The sequence below is a fragment of the Antechinus flavipes genome, chromosome 2 (assembly GCF_016432865.1).
Source record: "Antechinus flavipes isolate AdamAnt ecotype Samford, QLD, Australia chromosome 2, AdamAnt_v2, whole genome shotgun sequence".
Taxonomy (NCBI): Eukaryota; Metazoa; Chordata; class Mammalia; order Dasyuromorphia; family Dasyuridae; genus Antechinus; species Antechinus flavipes.
In genome coordinates this window covers 439,168,185-439,187,828 of record NC_067399.1, presented here as the reverse complement: position 1 = coordinate 439,187,828, position 19,644 = coordinate 439,168,185, and the positions used below count along the sequence as shown (strand labels likewise).

The following is a 19,644-nucleotide window of genomic DNA, read 5'->3' as shown; positions in this document are numbered from 1 at the left end:
CTTACTATTAATTTGTTATGTACCAAAAAAAATTTAAATTGCATTTAAGCGATATACTGTATTTGTGTAGGCTATACAATTAAAATTTTCTATGTACCTTCTATAAAACATGCTGCCTCTGGTTTCATTTATATCTGGTCCACTATCCTTTTATATAATAATAGTACATATCAAAGTGTGAGCACTTAGTGACTGCTCATGAATTTTGAATATAGTAGGTGAAGTACTTTATCTAGAGATCACTTAAACTCAACTACTTAGAAAACAGCTGTGAACCAAAAGTAAATGCTTCAGTGCAGCTGAAATGGATGACAAAGTACATAACAATACTGATAATTATAAAACTTTTAAAGATTGTAGCTCCTAGACAAGCAAAAAAATTTTGGTCAAAGAAAGCATTAATAAGCTTTTAAAATAATAAGATTTTTAAAATCTTAAGATCCCTATTTTAGCGAAAATATTTAATAATAAAGAAGTAAAGGGGAAAATCTTAAAAAGAATTCACAGACAACATACATCACTGAGACAGCCACTATGTAGGGACTTAATGCAAGAAGTTCAGATAACAGTGAAACAGCATTTAAAAATAATCATAACATTTACATCATTATAATCTTAACTAAGAGAAGACTATTTACAGAAAGTAATGACACAGGAGCACTTAGGTGGTGCACTGGGTAGAGCACCAATCCTGAAGTCAGGAGGATCTGAATTCAATTCTGGCCTCAGACACTTAACACTTCCTAGCTGTGTGACCCTGGACAAGTTACTTAACCCCAATTGCCTCAGACAAAAAGAAAAAAAAGAAAGAAAAGAAAGTAATGACACACAAGGCTTTTAAGAATTATATTTCCATTACTGATAACAAAAAAGACAAATACAGAAGTGCACTAAAAGTTGAGAAAATCAAAAAAATCATAATTCTTAGAAGGATTTATTGAATCTTATTGAGACCTTATAGATTATTGGCTTTTAGTACAATGCCTATGTGAAATAGGAAGCTTTTCTGCAACATTCTTCACAACTATAAACCTCTGTCTGAGCAACTCCAATGATGGGACAAAATTACTACCTAATCCCAAGTAGTTAAAAACAAACAAACTTCATTAATTAGGGATAAGTCTAGAGAACCCTTAAGAAGTAATATTGTTAAATACAAATCAATGGGGTCTTCACAGAAATTGATTAAAAAATTCTGCTTGTTTAAGGAAGAGGACCATTTTTAGAGTCAAATCATAGGGGTTTTTTTTAGTTAATATACTGCTAAAAAGTAAGTAAAATGTTAAATGCCTTTAAATGCTTCAGATTATAAACATATGTGGAGATTGGGAAAGCACTAAGGATAATGAAAATAGTAGGGACAATAAACTAACAACAAAACTAAAACCAAAAGAATCAATGTTGAGCCAAATTGCCTAAACTCAATCAGTTCATAATCCACAGAAACTATCCAAGAGAAAAAAGGGAGAATATGAAAAGTAAATTCAAACTGTCGTAAAGAAAAAATCAAAATATTTGTGTTATCATGACAAAATGGCAGGAGTTGAAAAATATCACTGCCCTTTGCTGGGAGAATTGATAGTGATTACATTATTACATATTAGTTACCTTCTGAACATGTGGCATAACCATTCGTTAGAATCTCAGGATCTACCTGTAGTCCATCAAGACAAACTGACAAGTCTCCTATGACTTCTGTCGGCTCCTTGTCACCCACAAGTTGTAATGTCACAATCACATCATCAACTATGGAAGAGAAAAGTCTTTTTTATCTTTCAAATATCTTACTGAAAAAGTCTGTCATAAAAAAATTAGATTGCATCCATCACTTGGATACATATAAACTGTACTAATTGAGTTAGATAATTGGTTCTAGTCCTCAAGGAACATCAAAACTTGTACTATATATGGAATAAAAGAATGGAATACATCTGGCTACTCATCTGTACTGGCATCTGTACCTTAAAAAACTCAATGCAGGAGAAGCATAAATGCCTAAAAGCTCAAAAACTTTGGGCCAGGAAGAAAAAGTAGAAGTACAAAAATTTATATTCAAATATCTTCATTTTTAAAAGGAACCATTTCATTCATTTTTAAATTTTCTCCATACTTGTCAGTAATATAAAATAATGTGAGCAAACTCAAGATATTTTACCAATATAAATCAGATTAGTTTAATTAAAAGAGAAAATAAGATTACAAAGATTTACAGAGGATTTAAGCTTGTTTCACAGTATCTTAACCAGAATCAATGGGAAAGGAAGATTCTAAAAATATTTTAGTCAAGGAATACAAGAGATCTTCTTATGATTATTATTATTTGTGAGTTATCATTTGTGCATTTGTTTTGGATCTAGGGCTTTTAAGCTTCCTTAAGATGTGTTAAATTTCTTAAGATTTTTCTTACTGTTCAAACTATATCCAAATAAGCACTGACACCTTTGCTACAATTACAGGTTGTTTTGTTAAGTCTGGTAGAATTCCATATAGACTATAACAAAGTACACATAAGTTAAATACATTTTCATTTACATACATACGTTTCAAATTATTTGACTTTAACGTTTCATGAATATCTAGAGCAGCACTTCCCAGTAAAACATCGGATTTTAATGTCTGGTGACTCCATACACGAAAATTTAATTTGCTGATGGGTGTGACAATTCTAAAAGGAGAAAAACATTGAAGGAAAAATGCGATCTTCACTAAATACCACATTGCAACCTGGAACAAGTAAATTATACTTTATATCTATGGTAAAATACAACTCTAATAATGCGGGTAGTATTATAATGATTTAGACTATCTAAAATCTACATGCCTTTATGGTTAATTTCACTGGTAGATCAATCACTAACAAAAATACATTTTCATTGTACACAATAACAGCAAGATTGTGTAATGATCAATCATGAAAGACTTGGTTCTTCTCATCAGTTCAATGATTCAAGGCATCCCTATAAATTTTGGATAGAAAATGCCATCTCCTTCAGAGAGAAAACTATGGAGACTGAATATAAATCACCACAAGCTATGTTCACTTTCCCCCCTTTTTTTTTCTCTTGTGGTTTTTCCCTTTGATTCTTATATTTCTCTACCAAGATGATTCTTTTTTTTTTATGTGTATTTAAAAAAATGAATGTACATGTATAACCAGAAAAAATAAAATAATTTAAAAAATACTTTTTCCTCCGAAACAAAACTGCTATATTTCCCCAATTTCACTGTGCCTTTGAAGAAAGCATTATATTCTTAAAGACTGCTATCAGTGAACAATGTTCACTATACACTAGGAACTATAAGTGAAAGTAATCCTGAAAGTGACCAAGAAAGCATAGCAATTATCCTATCTCAACTGGTTCACTACTCACCTCTTGTAAAATATTGGGGGATAAAGGAGAAAATAAAGAAAAACTCAAATTCTGAAAAGTCTATTCAAAAGGGCATCTGAAAAGTCTATTCAAAAGGGCACTTTCTTTCCAACTTTTTTTCCATAAAATCTTTAAAAGCTAACTAAGGCAATTTCTATAGATCTTCTTAAAATTTATAGACAAAACATGTGCAAGAAATAATTTTCTACATCATATTTCTCATTTTCTCTAAGTCCAACCCTAAGTTTTTAGCTGTAGGGTATCCCTGCTAAGACCACTCTCTTATAAATGTAGATTAGCAATTATATAACAAGGTATAATTTCTAGAGTTGTTTGGGATACAGAGAAACTTGTCAAGTGTCACATATCCAATAGATGCTGTAGGAAGAAATCTGAATTCAAATCTTTCTTACTACAAGGTAATTTCTTTATCTACTGACAAAGATGAACTCTCATGATCATTTGAAGCATCAAGTTAGAGAAAACAATAACTAACTATGCACACTTTTTCTTATCTAATGACAAAATGACAGGAGTTGAATGAAAGGTATCATTGCCCTTTACTGGGAGAATCAATAAAGATTCTCCCAGCAAATAAAATCATTCTCCCTGAATGCCTCCATATAGAAAATATATTTTACTATAGATGATCACCTCCAAATTACTCCAAATCAATTACAAGGGCAGCAATCTAATAATATTCTTGCACAGAATAAATATAAAGAATTCAGATGCTTGCTTTACTGTGCCTTAAAAAATACAAAAATTTATGAGATAAGCTCCTGAAATATTTCATCTCAATTAGAGGACAACTATGCTTCAAATGGAACAATTATGCTTTATCAAAAGGATAAATTAAATTCTTCCTCACACCTGCAACAACTTAAGATTCGGTCACCACAGAATGTGCTTTCTTTGCTTATTCTGTATAGTTGCCACTATCAAGAAACAAAAAATTCAACTTAAGTCTCAATTCTGTGTTTTAAAAGGAATATGGAATAATGGAAAGAACAATGGACCCAGCAGGCAAAATTCTTGGGTACAAGTCATGGCTCAGCTTCTCAGCTGTAGGACAACTCTGACCGTGTTATATGCTTTGGTTTGTGTAAAATATTGATCTAGATGAAAAACTACAAGGTATGGTTATTTATTAGTGCTTTTGTACAATAATTCAATCCCTTTTGCCAGAATACAAGACAGACTATTTTTATGAGGAATTCCACTCTGGAGTGCTATATTAAAATAGCAATATATAAAGAAAATTAAATTTATTAACATTTATCTAGTTTCAATTAAAATTCTTGAGTACCTAATCTGAGAAACTGGCAAAAATAACTAAAGATTAAAAGTTTTTTCCCCCCAATTAATAAACTCTAAGGCAATTAGCAATAAATAAGAAATTTTGGCTAATGTAAATAATCTATGATCTTATTCAGTAAAAGATATGGTACCTTATCATGAAAAGAAATTAAGTCCTATGAGAGGCTCTCCATATGTGCACGTTAAGGAGCAGCAAAAGATGGAGAAGTCTGCTTTTTAACTCGGCTATTTACCAATTGTAATCAAGATCAAGAGGATAGGGAGAAAATCTTTTTATAATGTTACATATATTTTTCATATACTCAAGTTCTTCCAATTCCAGAGATGTTGCCCAGTTGTAACAACGACTAATTGTTGTTGCCACCACTTCCAAAATAAGATATGCTGAGAGAAGAAAGGGAAAGACTGTGGGAAAACAGAAAATGAAGAGTATAAGAAAGGAACTAAGGAGAAAAAACACTGAAGACAGAAAAAGAAAAGAGGAGCCAGGAAAAAAGAATAAAAAATGGATAAGGAAATATAAGAAAGAAGAAAAGAAGAGGAAGGGAAGAAAGAGAAGAAGTGGAAAGGTGAAAAGAGAAAAAGAGAAAGTAATAAAAAAGATGGCATTTACGCTTACAGGGATTTAAGATTATATTTTATATTATCTGCTAAACAATTAAATTCGACAAAATATTTGCAAACCTACACAGTAAGAGGCTGCTTCCACTTGGGACTGTTGGTATTACTGCATTTTTCTGTCTTCTTTGACTGTCCATCTACTGAGACTTCCACATAAGGACTTGGTCCAAACCAGTTCTTTTTATTTTCTTTAAGTTTTGCTGAGATGACTATTTAAAAGAAAAAAGAAATGTTTTTACTGTCAGGTTCTCCTCAAAAAATATTAAGAGAATTTCACTTGGCCACTCCAACAAGAAAAAAAAAAATCAACCTTACATAATAAATAACCAATTTAATTTGCAAATAATAAATATAAAACTCTTCAACTGACCAACAGCATATTTAGTAATACCAAAATGTCTCATCATGTTGACTCACCAATGTTTGATCCCATATCTTATTTTGAGAAATTAAAGATTCTCCCCCTCCCTCCCATGTAATTTCCCTTCATTAGACCACTGTTAATTAACAACCGTCTAGATTCTCTGAGGTATGTTATAAAGCCTGGAGGTGGCAATGTTAACAGATGTATTTCATTTATTAACATTATCTATTCTGTAACACTGTTAATACATTATACCAAAACCTTAACCTAATCCCAATCCTCTTCCTGATTGCCTTTTCTTTTTTTAATTAAAAGTTTTTTTATTTTCAAAACATATGCATAATTTCTAACATTCACCCTTGCAAAAATCTTGTGTTCCAAATTTTTCCCCTGCCTTTCTTCATCCCAACCATCTCCCCTAAATGATAAATACAATATATATGTTAACATGTGCAATTCCTTTATACATATTTACACAATTATACTGCAAAGAACAAAAATGAAAAAAAAATGAAAAAGAAAACAAAAAGAAAACAACAACAAAAAAAAAGTGAAAATGCTACGTTCAGATCTCTCTCTGGGTACTGACTCTTTTCATCACAAAACCATTAGAAATGGCCTGAGTCACCTCATTTTTGAAAAGAGCTCTGTCCAGTAGAACTGATTACCTGACTACCTTTTCATTCCTATGCATGACCAGTACCAACTAGACACTTGGAAATTCTAAACTGCCTAGATATTTGGAAATTCTAAACTGGGTTACAAAGAGTTCCAAATACAAGGGCAAAGAACTGTGCAAAAATGTTTTCATAGTCACTTATCATTCTGGCTTCCTGTCCCTAGACTTCTAGTCTTTGATACCTTGATGTACCACTTCCAAACCATGTGAATATGTATGGGTGATTAAATGTATACTAACTAAATGTTGTAAAATTATAATAACTTTGCCCCTTTCCCAAAAGAAGAAATATAATAAGGGACCTCCCTATTTTTGAATAGGTAGGAAATTATGGCTGTGAAATTCTCCCTTGAATAACAATTGATATGTTAGTTTAGTTTTTATTCTGTGATATAAGGGATAGCTTCTTTCTGGTAGGAATAGGCTATACTGGGAAATCAAGGTAACAATAAAACAAAAGCTATCACTACAAATTAAAAATAAAATATTAGACACTTAAAGATTCTACTATCCACAAAATTAGAAAAGTGATTAATTATAAATTTTACTTTTTGTAAATGTGTGAACTATGAATTCATAGTTAGACACATCAACACTTTAATTGAATTATTAGCAACTAAATATGTTAGGTTGGACTTAAGATTCCCTAGTATAAAATAGAAAACTCACAAAATTTAAGTGAACAAGATTATCAAGGAAATTAATTAAAAAGAAAAAATTGAAGGAAGGTAGCCTAGCCATATGAGACCCTCAAACTGTACTATAAAAGTTATCAAAACATTTTCTAGTCCTGACTAAGAAATGAGTAGTGGATCAGTAGAATAGATTAGATACAGAATACGCAGAAGCAAATGACCGTAGTATCTAGTGTTTGATAAACTCAAAAATTTAAACTTTTAGAATCCACTAACAATAAAAACTGCTGGAAAACTATAAATTAAAGACAGACCAACATCTTAAATGGTATACCAGAATAAAGTCAAAATGGGTACACAATATAGACATAAAGAAATTAGGAGACCATGGAATACCTATCAGGCCTATGGAAAAAGGAAGAATTTAAGACCAAACAAGAAAAAAAACTACAAGATATAAAATGGATAATTTTGATTGTATTAAATTAACAAGACTTTGCACAAACAAAACCAATACAATTAAGATTAGAAAGACAGCAGAAAGCTGCGGGGAAAGAGAGAGAGATTATAAATTTTTACACAAAGCAGATCTGATAAAGGTTTTACTTCTCAAATATATAGAGAACTGAATCAAATTTATAAGAATACAAATCATTCCCCAACTGGTAAATTATCAAAAGATATGAAGAGTTTTCAGAAGAAATAAAAACTATCGATACCACTTATATTGTACTTCATTTATACTTTAACATATTTAACATGTATTGGCCAACCTGCCATTGGGAGGAGGGAATGGGAGGAATGAGGGGAAAAAGTGGAACAAAAGGTCTGGCAATTGTCAATGCTGTAAAATTACCCATGTATATAACTTGTAAATAAAAAGCTATATTTAAAAAAAAACTATCAATACTCATAAGAAAAAATACTTTAAATTACTATTGATTAGACAAATGAAAATAAATACAACCACCTCACACCTATTAGATTGGTTGATATGACAGAAAAGGAAAGTGATAAATGTTAAAGGGGATGTGGAAAAATTGAGACAACAACGCACTATCAGTAGTTATGAAATGATCCAACTATTCTAGAGAGCAATTTGGAATTAAGCCCAAAAGACTATCAAACTGCATATTCTTTGCTTCCCCCAAATAACTATTAGATTTGTATTCTAAAGAGAGTTTTAAAAAGAGAAAGAAGAGGGAAAGAACTATTTGTACAGAAAAATTTATAGTAGCTCCTTTTGTAGTGGCAACAAATTGAAAATTGAAGGGATGCCCATCAATTGGGGAATGACTGAATATGTTGTGGTATATGGTGATGGAATGCCATTGGACTGTAAGAAATTACAAGCAGGATAATTTCTTAAAAACTCAAGAAAGACTTACAGGAACTGAAGCTCAATGAAGTGAGCATAACATTTTACACAGTGACATTTAGCAGCATTAGGCGAATTGTGATAGATTTAGCTTTTCACTGTATCACAATGATCCAAGACAATTCCAAGAGACTCATGATCAAAAATACTATTCATATCCAGAGAAAGAACTATGAAATCTGAATACAGATCAAAGCATACTATTCACTATTTTTTATTTTTTCTTTCTTTCAGCTTTTTTTCACCTTTTGTTTTGATTTCTTCTTTTACATGATAAATGTAGAAATATGTTTAACACGAATGTACATATATCAAACTCATGGCCCTCTAAGGTAGAAAATTCTGAAATGGGGATTAAAATATAAGAAATATTTTAACAAAGTTTATAAAAATAAAATACAACATATTTTTAGTTTTTGTTTTTTTCTTTAACATTCATTTTTAAATTAAGTTGTAATTTTTTTCCTCTCACTCCCTTTACTCCCACTACCACCCACTGAGGCTAGCAATGATATCCACTGTACATGTTTAGTCATATAAAACACAGTATCCATATTAGTCATGTTGAAAAAAACTCCCAAAAGAATATTTTGGGAAAAAAAATACACTTCAATCTGCATTAATAGGTTCATTAATTCTTTCTCTGGAGGTAGAAAGCATTTTTTATCATGAGTTCTTTAGATATGCTGTACATCTTTGTATGGATCAGAAGAGCTAAGGCTTTCACAACAGTTCATTATACAATATTGCTGTTATTATGTACAATGTTCTCCTAGTTCTGCTCACTTCACTTTTCATTAGCTCATGTAAAACTTCCAAAAACAATTTGTGAAGTTTTTAAGTCAACATGCATCTGGCAATTTAAGAGCTTGATACCACTGATTTAGAACATTTTAAAACATATGGTCAGTTGTGAACGAATCCAACCATTCTGGAGAGCAATCTGGAATTATGCCCAAAAAGTTATCAAACTGTGCATACCCTTTGATCCATCAGTGTTACTTCTGGGCTTATATCCCAAAGAGATACTAAAGAAGGGAAAGGGAGCTGTATGTGCCAAAATGTTTATGGCAGCCCTGTTTGTAGTGGCTAGAAGCTGGAAAATGAATGGATGCCCATCAATTGGAGAATGGTTGGGTAAATGGTGGTATATGAATGTTATGGAATATTATTGTTCTGTAAGGAATGACCAGCAGGATGAATACAGTGAGGCTTGGAGAGACTTACATGAACTGATGCTAAGTGAAATGAGCAGAACCAGGAGATCAGTATACACTTCGACAACAATATTGTATGAGGATGTATTCTGATGGAAGTGGATTTCTTTGACAAAGAGACCTAACTGAGTTTCAAATGATAAATGATGGACAGAAGAAGCTACACCCAAAGAAAGAACACCGGGAAACGAATGTGAACTATCTGCATTTTTGTTTTTCTTCCCGGGTTATTTTTACCTTCTGAATCCAATTCTCCCTGTGCAACAAGAGAAATGTTAGGTTCTGCAAACATATATTGTATCTAGGATATACTGCAACATATCTAACATATATAGGACTGCTTGCCATCTAGGGGAGGGGATGGAGGGAGGGATGGGAAAAAGCGGAACAGAAGCGAGTACAAGGGATAATGTTGTAAAAAAAAAAAATTACCCTGGCATGGATTCTGTCAATATAAAGTTATTATAAAATAAAATAAAATATTAAAAAAAAAAAAGCATATGGTCAGTTCTGCCTTGTTAAAGGCTAAGGTTTACAGGAAAGTTTACCCTTGTTTTTTATTTGACTTTTTAATTGAAGGTCAACTTTATAATTTTTTTTTTAATTCAAGTGGAAATGTTCTACAGGAAATATGAAAAAGGAATACATCACACCCACATATACAGACCTAGTGTTATTTATTTAGATCTGATTACTGAATCTAATGTGACCTAGCTCAATACCATTAAGGGTGTAACTGTAGAAGCTTTAACTTTTCAACAGAAAACATTTAGCTAAAGAATCTGGGCTTTGTCTCCTACATACCTTTTAATGATTTTGTTACCACAATTGACATTTTGCTTTTCTATGATTTTTCTTCTAGTTCTCCCATGAATTAAGATAAAAATACTGTTGATGAAACACTAAAATTAACACTGATTTAAAAAAAAAAAAAACTTATAATGCTCATCCAAATTTCAACAGTGTCTGTGGATATTTTCTCATGATACTTTTGTATGAACAGCTGGCACCAAAGTCAGAAATTGGTTTGCTTCTATTTAATCTATGCAGGCCTATGTTGCTTTTACCTGTGTTCCTATTTCCAACAGGCAGAGAGAACTAGTGAAAAGGAACTCAAAATATTTATATCAACAGCACTTCTGAAGTATCAAAGAAACAGAAACAAAGTATATGCTAATCAATTGTAGAATGGCTAAACAAACTGAATTATTTAGGCACATGAATATGATGAAATATTACTTTTCCGTAAGAAACAACGAATACAATTATATGCTATCTAAAAAAATCTTAGTGTACCTTTAAAGTTTAATGACTTACAAAGATTCACAGAAGCATGAAGTAGCGCAAAATAAAGTAAATCTGGAAAGAAAGTATACACAACTAGAACACCAAAATTGGAAAGAACAAGAATAAGAAACTGAATTGGTAAAAAATGGTATTGGCTAATCTTTGTCTCAAAGAAAAAAAATTTAGCCCTACTCTACTACTTTGTAGAAGTGGGGTCAATAGTACACTACATTATAACATCAAACTAGTATTTTATATGTTGTTTAGTTCTACAGAATTTTTTCCTCCTTTTAAAAATTCTTTATTGTAAGAGCTGGTTTCCTATGAATGGCTACTGGAGAGATACAATGGGCTATAGATTATATAAAAACAAAATACATCACCAAAATATTTTTAAAAGACAGTAAAAATATAATTGGTATTAAATGGTATTATATTTGATAATCTTTAGTTTTCTCTAGAGATTTACACATTTTAAAGAAGTACTTAATGAGCTGAGTGGGAGGGGCATTGTCAGCCTTTGTTATAACCTTTTGAAGTGATAAAATAGGCACCAGAAGTGGTAAACAGAAATAGATTCAGAATTTGGGAGAGCATAATTGTAAAAGAATGTTATAAAAATACATAATAGAGATTTGGTTCAAGACATGGAACAACAATGACAAGACACAAATCACAGATGACAAAGGTTTGATATTTATTTAACATGAAGATATTCATGGGCTCAAGCAGATATAATACAGAAAGCAGTCATACTGAAGAAGTTTGCATTTCAGGGGACACAACTTTTAAAGTCTCAGGGAGCAGAACAGTGGGAGGTAAGGAGAACTAGATCTATGGAGTAAAGGGTTCTGAGGAAGCAGGGAGGTAGGAAGATAAACGTAGGACTCAAGGTACAGCCAGGTAGAATCCCTATGACTGTCAAGTCCCAGAAATGTGTAAAGATGTGCCAATCAAGATCTCAAAGGTTGCTGCGATCCTCTTTTAAAGATTCTAGCTATTAGACAGTCACAAAAGGATGGAGTACTAAACAATAGAAAGCCAAATCCTTTTGCCTCATTTCATTGAGACATGAGAGGCTGAATGAGAAGAGTCTGACTCTCATTGTTCTACATCAACAAGACTCGGAGAATTGACAGGAGGGCTCACATCACACAGAACAGACAGACCTCTCCCAAAGACTAAAAAAGTGGCCACTGGAATTTTGTTAAGAGAACAAGACTTCAGGCTAGAACTACCCAAATACAAACTAGGTCTGAACCCTTCCTTTAGTGACTCCTAGGATTTCAATAACTGAAGCCATTCTCAAAATGATGTGGTTGTGTTAGTCTCTAGAAAAAGTGGACTCTTGCAACTGGAAGAACTGTGCTCTGTGTTGCTCTAAAAAAGTAAGCTATATATCCCAAAGAGATATTAAAGGAGGACCTGTATGTGCAAAAATGTTTGTGGCAGCCCTTTTTGTAGTGGCTAGAAACTGGAAACTGAATGGATGCCCATCAATTGGAGAATGGTTGGGTAAATTGTGGTATATGAATGTTATGGAATATTATTGTTCTGTAAGGAATGACCAGCAGGATGAATACAGAGAGGTTTGGAGAGATTTGCATGACTGATGCCAAATGAAATGAGCAGAACCAGGAGATCATTATACACTTCAACAACAATACTGTATAAGGATGTATTCTGATGAAGTGGATATCTTTGACAAAGAGAAGATCTAATTCAGTTCCAATTGATCAATGATGGACAGAAGCAGCTACACCCAAAGAAAGAACACTGGGAAATGAATGTGAACTATTTGCATTTTGGTTTTTCTTCCCGGGTTATTTTTACCTTCTGAATCCAATTCTTCTTGTGCAACAAGAGAACTGTACAGATCTGCACACATATATTGTACCTAGGATATACTTTAACATATTTAACATGTATAAGACTGCCTGCCATCTAGGGAAGGGGGAGAGGGAGGGAAGGGAAAAGTCGAAACAGAAGTGAGTGCAAGAGACAATGTTGTAAAAAATTACCCAAGCATATGTTGTCAATAAAAAGCTATAATTAGAAAAAATTAAAAAGCAAGCTAATAAATTTATTTAGATCTTTTATGGCTTCCTTCCCTATTTTATCTTTCTTTTCCTGAGTATAACAGTAAAAAGAATAAACTTAAGATTCAAGGAAAGGAAGGCTTCCTTCCAATTATAAACAACTAATAACTTACTTATAGTAGAATTGAACATTTATTACATTTTTGCTATCCTAGGCACTATGCTAAATAGAAAGGATACAAAGGAAAAACAAAAATAGTCCCTGCCTTCAAAGAGCTTACATTCCACTGGGATACAGAACCTTTACATAAAGTGGTAAAAGCAAAATTAAAACAGTGGCTATGGAGCAGTAAGTTGGCTCAGTGGACAGAGCACCAGCCCTGAAGTCAGGAAGACCTGAGCTCAAATCCGGCCTCAAGACACTTAATATCTCCTAGCTCTGTGACCCTGGGCAAGTCAAAACTACATATATACATACGTATATATATGAACATATGAACAGAGGATAGCCAGTTCAAAGACACAGAATTGTAAAATAGAGAGTTACATGAGAAGAATAGCAAGCACACCAATATAGCCGGACCACAGAGTTCATCAAGAAACAGTGTGAAAAGTGGCAGCTAGATTGTAATAGCACTTAGGTAACAACAGCACTTACCTTTCAGGATTATTGCGAGGATCAGTTGAGATGTTTGTAAATCATTAGCACAGTACCTGGCATAAAGTAGGTGTTTAATAAATGTTTGATCTTTTCTGCTCCTCAGCGTCCTCCAAAAGGCTTGAGTGACTTGCTCTAGGTTACACAACTACTAAACATCTGAGGAAGGTTTTGAACTCAGGTCATTGTTATTTCCCCAGGTGCAAAAACTTTTTTACTATGGTATGCTGTTGTGAGAAATAACTCCTTTGGATTTAGGAGGAGTGAAGTTAAAAATCTTTAATTAGGGGCAGCCAGGTGGCACAGAGGATAGAGCACAAGCCCTGACGTCAGGAGGACCTGAGTTCAAATGTAATCTCAGACACTTAACACTTTCAAGCTGTGTGACCCTGAACAAGTCACTTAATCCCAACTGCCTCAGGAGGAAAAGGCAGTGTGAGAATTGAATGAGGATTTAGTTTCTAACAGTTATGAAATTTAAAATAAAATTGAAAACTAAAAAATGGAGATAGGACACAAAACAATGAAACAAAACTAATAAAAGGAAGATGTAATCAGGGGTGGAGGATTCAGACTTAAAAATGGAAAAAAGTGTCATCAAAGATGGGTTATTTAGAATAAGAAACACATTGTGGGGACAAAAGTGGGGACTTAGTTCCAAGTGGAAGAGAAAATGTAATTAAGGACTTATCTTCAGGTGGGGGGAGAAGTAATGATGTAATTAGGGGTGGAGATTCACAGAAGGGAATTAAAACTCTCTAGACAGGCTGAAATCTTTATAACACTCAGCCAAGGACTACAGGCAAATAAGATAAAGCTAAGAGAGAAGTGACTCTGTAAACAGGGGTGGAGATTCATATGGGGCGGCTTAGGCCCTTTGAATAGGTTGTGATTTCTGTAGGACTCAGTCAATAGGGAATCAGGACAAGGGCTTACATTTTGAGCATAAACAAAGACATATCTATGATTCTAGATACCCACTTCTGCAGTTGTGTAATTACAGGTTTTTGTTTGTTTGTTTTTGCTGAGGCAATTGGGGTTAAGTGACTTGCCCAGGGTCACATAGTTAGAAAGTGTTAAAATGTCTGCATCAGGTCCTCCTGACTTCAGAGCTTGTGCTTGCTCTATCCACTGTGCCACCTGGCTGCCCCTAATTAAAGATTTTTAACTTCACTCCTCATAAATCCAAAGGAGTTATTTCTCAAAACAGCATACCATAGTAAAAAGATTTTTGCACCTGGGGAAATAACAAAAACCTGAGTTCAAAACCTTCCTCATATGCTCTAGTTGTGTAACCTAGAGCAAGTCATTCAAGCCTTTTGGAGGGCACTGAAGAGCAAAAAAGAACAAACATTTATTAAGCACTTTACGTCAGGTACTATGCTAATGATTTACAAAGATCTCAACTGATCCTCACAATAATCCTGAAAAGTAAGTGCTATTGTTATCCTTATTTTAAAGCTGGGGAATTAAGGCAGAAATGAAGTGACTGACCCAGGGTCATACAGCTAATAAATGTCTAAGACAATTTCTCAATGTCTTGTGGACTCCAAGCTCAGTGATTCTATCTAACATATGACATACTACCTCTAGTCTCCTCACTTGTAAAATGAGAATTTTTTGACTTGAAGTCCTTTAATATCTCCTCCAGTTATAAATCTATGATCTCATGAGTAATGTTAACACTAGAAATCCACTGAGGAGGCTGAAAGACACACAAAATAATGCACTAGTGAAAGCTATAAACTAATCCAGTTATTCAGGAAAGGAACTTGAAAGTATATTCAAAAGGTCAATAAAATATATGTATTCTTTGACTCAAAAATACTAAAACTAGGTTCAGATCAATCTTATGAAGTGGTTGCATTGAATGAGAACTGTGTATTTCAAATGGATGGAACAATTACCACATTTTACATGATTATAGCTTCAAATAGTCCGAATTCAAAAATATGTTAACCTTCCTATGGGATCCGTTATTCACACTAAAGAGGACCTATCATACAGTAGTACAAAGGGAACAAAGCAAGACAGAAAAAAAAGAAGAGAACAAAGAAAGATTGGAAAAAACCCATATAGACAATAACATTTATAGTACCACTTTTTGTTGCAATAAAGTACAGGAAGCAAACTGGATGCCCATCAACTGAGGAATGGATAAATAAATTATGGCATATTAACATAAGAGGTTATCATAACATTAACAATAAGGAAAAAGGATGGATTTTAGAAAAATCATGTAAGATCTAGGAACTGATACAGAGTGAAGAGACAGAACTAGAACAATTTTTACAACAGACAAATCTTAAAAACTTAAGAATTATGATCAATGCAGTGATCAACCATGAATCCAGAAAACTAAAGATGAAGAATGATATCTACTGCCAGATAAAAAGGTTGGAGACTTGAGGTGCAGAGTGAGAGATATGTTTTCAGCTGTGGCCAGTATGTAAATTTATTTCGCTTGACTATGACTATTTGTAAGGAGTTGTGGTATTTTCTTTGTTTTTAATGGGAAGGGAATATAAAGAAGAGAAGTGCCAATAGTGATAACAGTTATGTAAACAAGTCATCCAATTTTTAAAAGAAGAGAACAGAAGAATCTTCAGAAGAAAACACAGATAAACCAATCAACTTTTGAAACTAGCATATTAAAATCATTTTTAAAGAAACACAAGCTCTATGTGAAGAAGATGTGGGGTTTGCTATACAAATCCTTTTATTATTTTTTTGTAGTGGAAATATTTATGATAAAGATATTTGGCAGAAAATGTTTGTGGCAGCCCTGTTTGTAGTGGCTAGAAACTGGAAAATGAATGGATGCCCATCAATTGGAGAATGGCTGGGTAAATTGTGGTATATGAATGTTATGGAATATTATTGCTCTGTAAGGAATGACCAGTAGGATGAATACAGAGAGGCTTGGAGAGACCTACATGAACTGATGCTAAGTGAAATGAGCAGAACCAGGAGATCATTATACACTTCGACAACGATATTGTATGAGGATGTATTCTGATGGAAGTGGATTTCTTTGACAAAGAGACCTAACTGAGTTTCAATGGATAAATGATGGACAGAAACAGCTACACCCAAAGAAAGAACACTGGGAAACGAATATGAACTATTTGCATTTTTGATTTTCTTCCCGAGTTATTTTTACCTTCTGAATCCAATTCTCCCTGTGCAACAAGAGAACTGTTCGGTTCTGCAAATATATATTGTATCTAGGATATACTGCAACATATCTAACATATATAGGATTGCTTGCCATCTTGGGGAGGGAGTGGAGGGAGGGAGGGGAAAAATCAAAACATAAGCGAGTGCAAGGGATAATGTAAAAAATCACCCTGGCATGGATTCTGTCAATATAAAGTTATTATTAAATAAAATAAAATTTAAAAAAAAAAAAGATGTTTGGCAGATTCAGAACAAAAATATATACAAATAAAAACACTTTTTAAAAACTAAAAAGAGAAAGCTGGGTGAATCCCTTGGACCCAGTCTTTATGAGTTCAGAGACTTGGGGGCATGGATCCCAAGTTGAAAAGGAAGGTGATATTACCTCTCTCATTGATGGGTATCCCTACACATGGTAAGCTTAGTGGGATTAACCATTTAAAAAAAAAAAAGTAATTTTACACATTGTAAACAGTAATGTTTTCAAAACATTTGAGATTAAATTACTTAATAAAGCTCCATAATTGTTCTATTACAACTCAAATTCCTAATATTAGCAGTGGCAAACAGATTTGAGTTCCTTTGGCTCAAAGGAGGTTGACTATGAAGACCAGTGTCGTTTCTATAATCATCTCTTGATATTAATGGGGTTTAGGGGCACAGGACCCCACAAAAGTTGAAATACTATAGGTACTACTTTAAACTTTTATTTTTAACAATTCTGATCACATTTATTTAATACACAAAACAAGTAACAACACACTGCATCAAAAAAAAGTTAAAGTTTCTATACAAGAGAGATTAATATTTTGTACACTCTTATGGTGTAGTTGCAGCAACTGCTTCACAGATTCCCTTCCTTCTATAAAGTCTAAAATACAAGGATTACCACGGGGGAAAACCACTCAATTCAATCTGGATAGGAGAAGGACAAAGAGGAGATACTCTGAAGGGCTTGTCCTGCAGTTCTTTAGTGAACTGAAACTTTTAATGTTTTTGTAATAAAACTTTTTAGTAAAATTTACAATAAATTTATATATGTATAACTTATGACAGCAAATGATAAAATTAATTGATGTTATGCATTATTTATGTTTTTATAACTAATTTTTTAAAATAGTTTTCTTTACATACACATAACATCTGGGACTTTTCACAATATGCTGCAAATCTCCAAAAATTCCCATTTAATTATTGATGGCCAGTCCAGAAATAACCAAAATTGTGAATGTGAAATCCATGAATGTTGGGGAATGACTGTAGTATGAATTTTTATTGAAAGTAATTCACTTTTTGAGATGAGCAGAACCAGGAGATCATTATACACTTCGACAACGATATTGTATGAGGATGTATTCTGATGGAAGTGGATTTCTCTGACAAAGAGACTTAACTGAGTTTCATTGGATAAATGATGGACAGAAACAGCTACACCCAAAGAAGGAATACTGGGAAATGAATGTGAACTATTTGCATTTTTGATTTTCTTCCCCAGTTATTTTTACCTTCTGAATCCAATTCTCCCTGTGCAGCGGGAGAACTGTTCGGTTCTGCAAATATGTATTGTATCTAGGATATACTGCAACATATTTAACATATATAGGACTGCTTGCCATCTTGGGGGGGTAGGGGGGGAAAGAGGGAGGGAGGGGAAAAAACGAAACATAAGTGATTGCAAGGGATAATGTTGTGTAAAAATTATCCTGGCATGGATTCTGTCAATACAAAGTTATTATTAAATAAAATAAAATTTAAAAAAAAAAAAGAAAGAAAGTAATTCACTGTTGCTACTTTCTAAATAATAGCAGAATTTCTATTCTTTGGCTTTTGTAATGGGAAAAGAGAAGTCAACAAGTAAGATCATGATCAAAGTCTAGTTTTCTGAATGGTATAAAACTCACTGGGTGATTCAGAATAGTTTTTGTTCACTTGAAGCTGAGATATTAATTACTACCATAAAATATCACTAAAAAAAGTATCAAAATCAACTAATTTAAATTTTATGCTTCTAACTTTCTAAGAGGTTGTATCATGACCATTGAATTCAACATTTTATACTCAAGGCCAAATATGCTGGGGAATGATTTTCCAGGATCCAAAATGGATTTACCTTTTCATCTTGCTTTTATCTTTTTAAACAGAGTAGTGACCCCAGGAGAAGACAAGAAAAGGAAGTATAAAGCCTTCTTTCTGCTTAGGCTTCCTTTTTTTGGTATTCTTCCCTATTGTATTCAATCTCAAAAGAGACAACCTACTTGCCTACTTTTAATCGTCAAACTGAAATTCAATGAATTGTAAATCTAAGTGGACATATAATTAGAAACAAGTTTGATTGATTTCCCCAGCTTATTAAATATATATGTAACTTCAAATACCACAGAAGGCAGATATTACATTTGCAAAATAAAATTTTAGTAATAAAAATGGTTCATTCTATTCACTTAATTTGCCTAGGATACATCTACATTAAAAGTAGCATTTTAAAATTCAAAATCAACAAAGGAGTTAAGTTTTATAATTTTTAAGTTTTATAAGTTTTACTAATTCTCCATCTTAGTAAAAGATCTGAAAAATTAACGTTGTAGTCGTCGTCCCCAACCATCCAATGAAGTATATACAATGTTTATCAATGATAAACAGTAATTGTACCTATGTTGCTTTTGAACTTCTCTAAATCTTGAGCTTTCTTTTCCCAGAAAACACATCAATGGGACATCTCATTATCCTACAAAAATAAATTTGGCTAGTACTTATATCCTGACTTATATCCCTTTGACCCTCTGATCCTGACAGGAAGACATGACCATGGGCTCCAGGGCCCTATTACTATTTCTACTAATTTTGTTTAATTCTGAGTTAGAAATTATTTCTCTACTGCCAGTTCCTCCTCCTCAC

The 19,644-nt window shown here is 33.0% G+C and overlaps 1 protein-coding gene across 6 annotated transcripts in view; it reads right to left on the bottom strand.

Moving 5' to 3' along the window:
• ITCH (itchy E3 ubiquitin protein ligase) overlaps nucleotides 1-19,644 on the bottom strand; it is a 154,392-nt gene that overhangs the window by 76,183 nt on the left and 58,565 nt on the right. For all 6 annotated transcript variants that reach the window (XM_051979154.1, XM_051979152.1, XM_051979153.1 and 3 more), the window contains 3 exons: nucleotides 5,380-5,521; nucleotides 2,541-2,665; nucleotides 1,609-1,746 (listed from right to left, as the gene is read on the bottom strand). In XM_051979154.1, coding sequence (XP_051835114.1) covers nucleotides 1,609-1,746; nucleotides 2,541-2,665; nucleotides 5,380-5,521 — 405 coding nt within the window. The remainder of the gene's footprint in view (nucleotides 1-1,608; nucleotides 1,747-2,540; nucleotides 2,666-5,379; nucleotides 5,522-19,644) is intronic.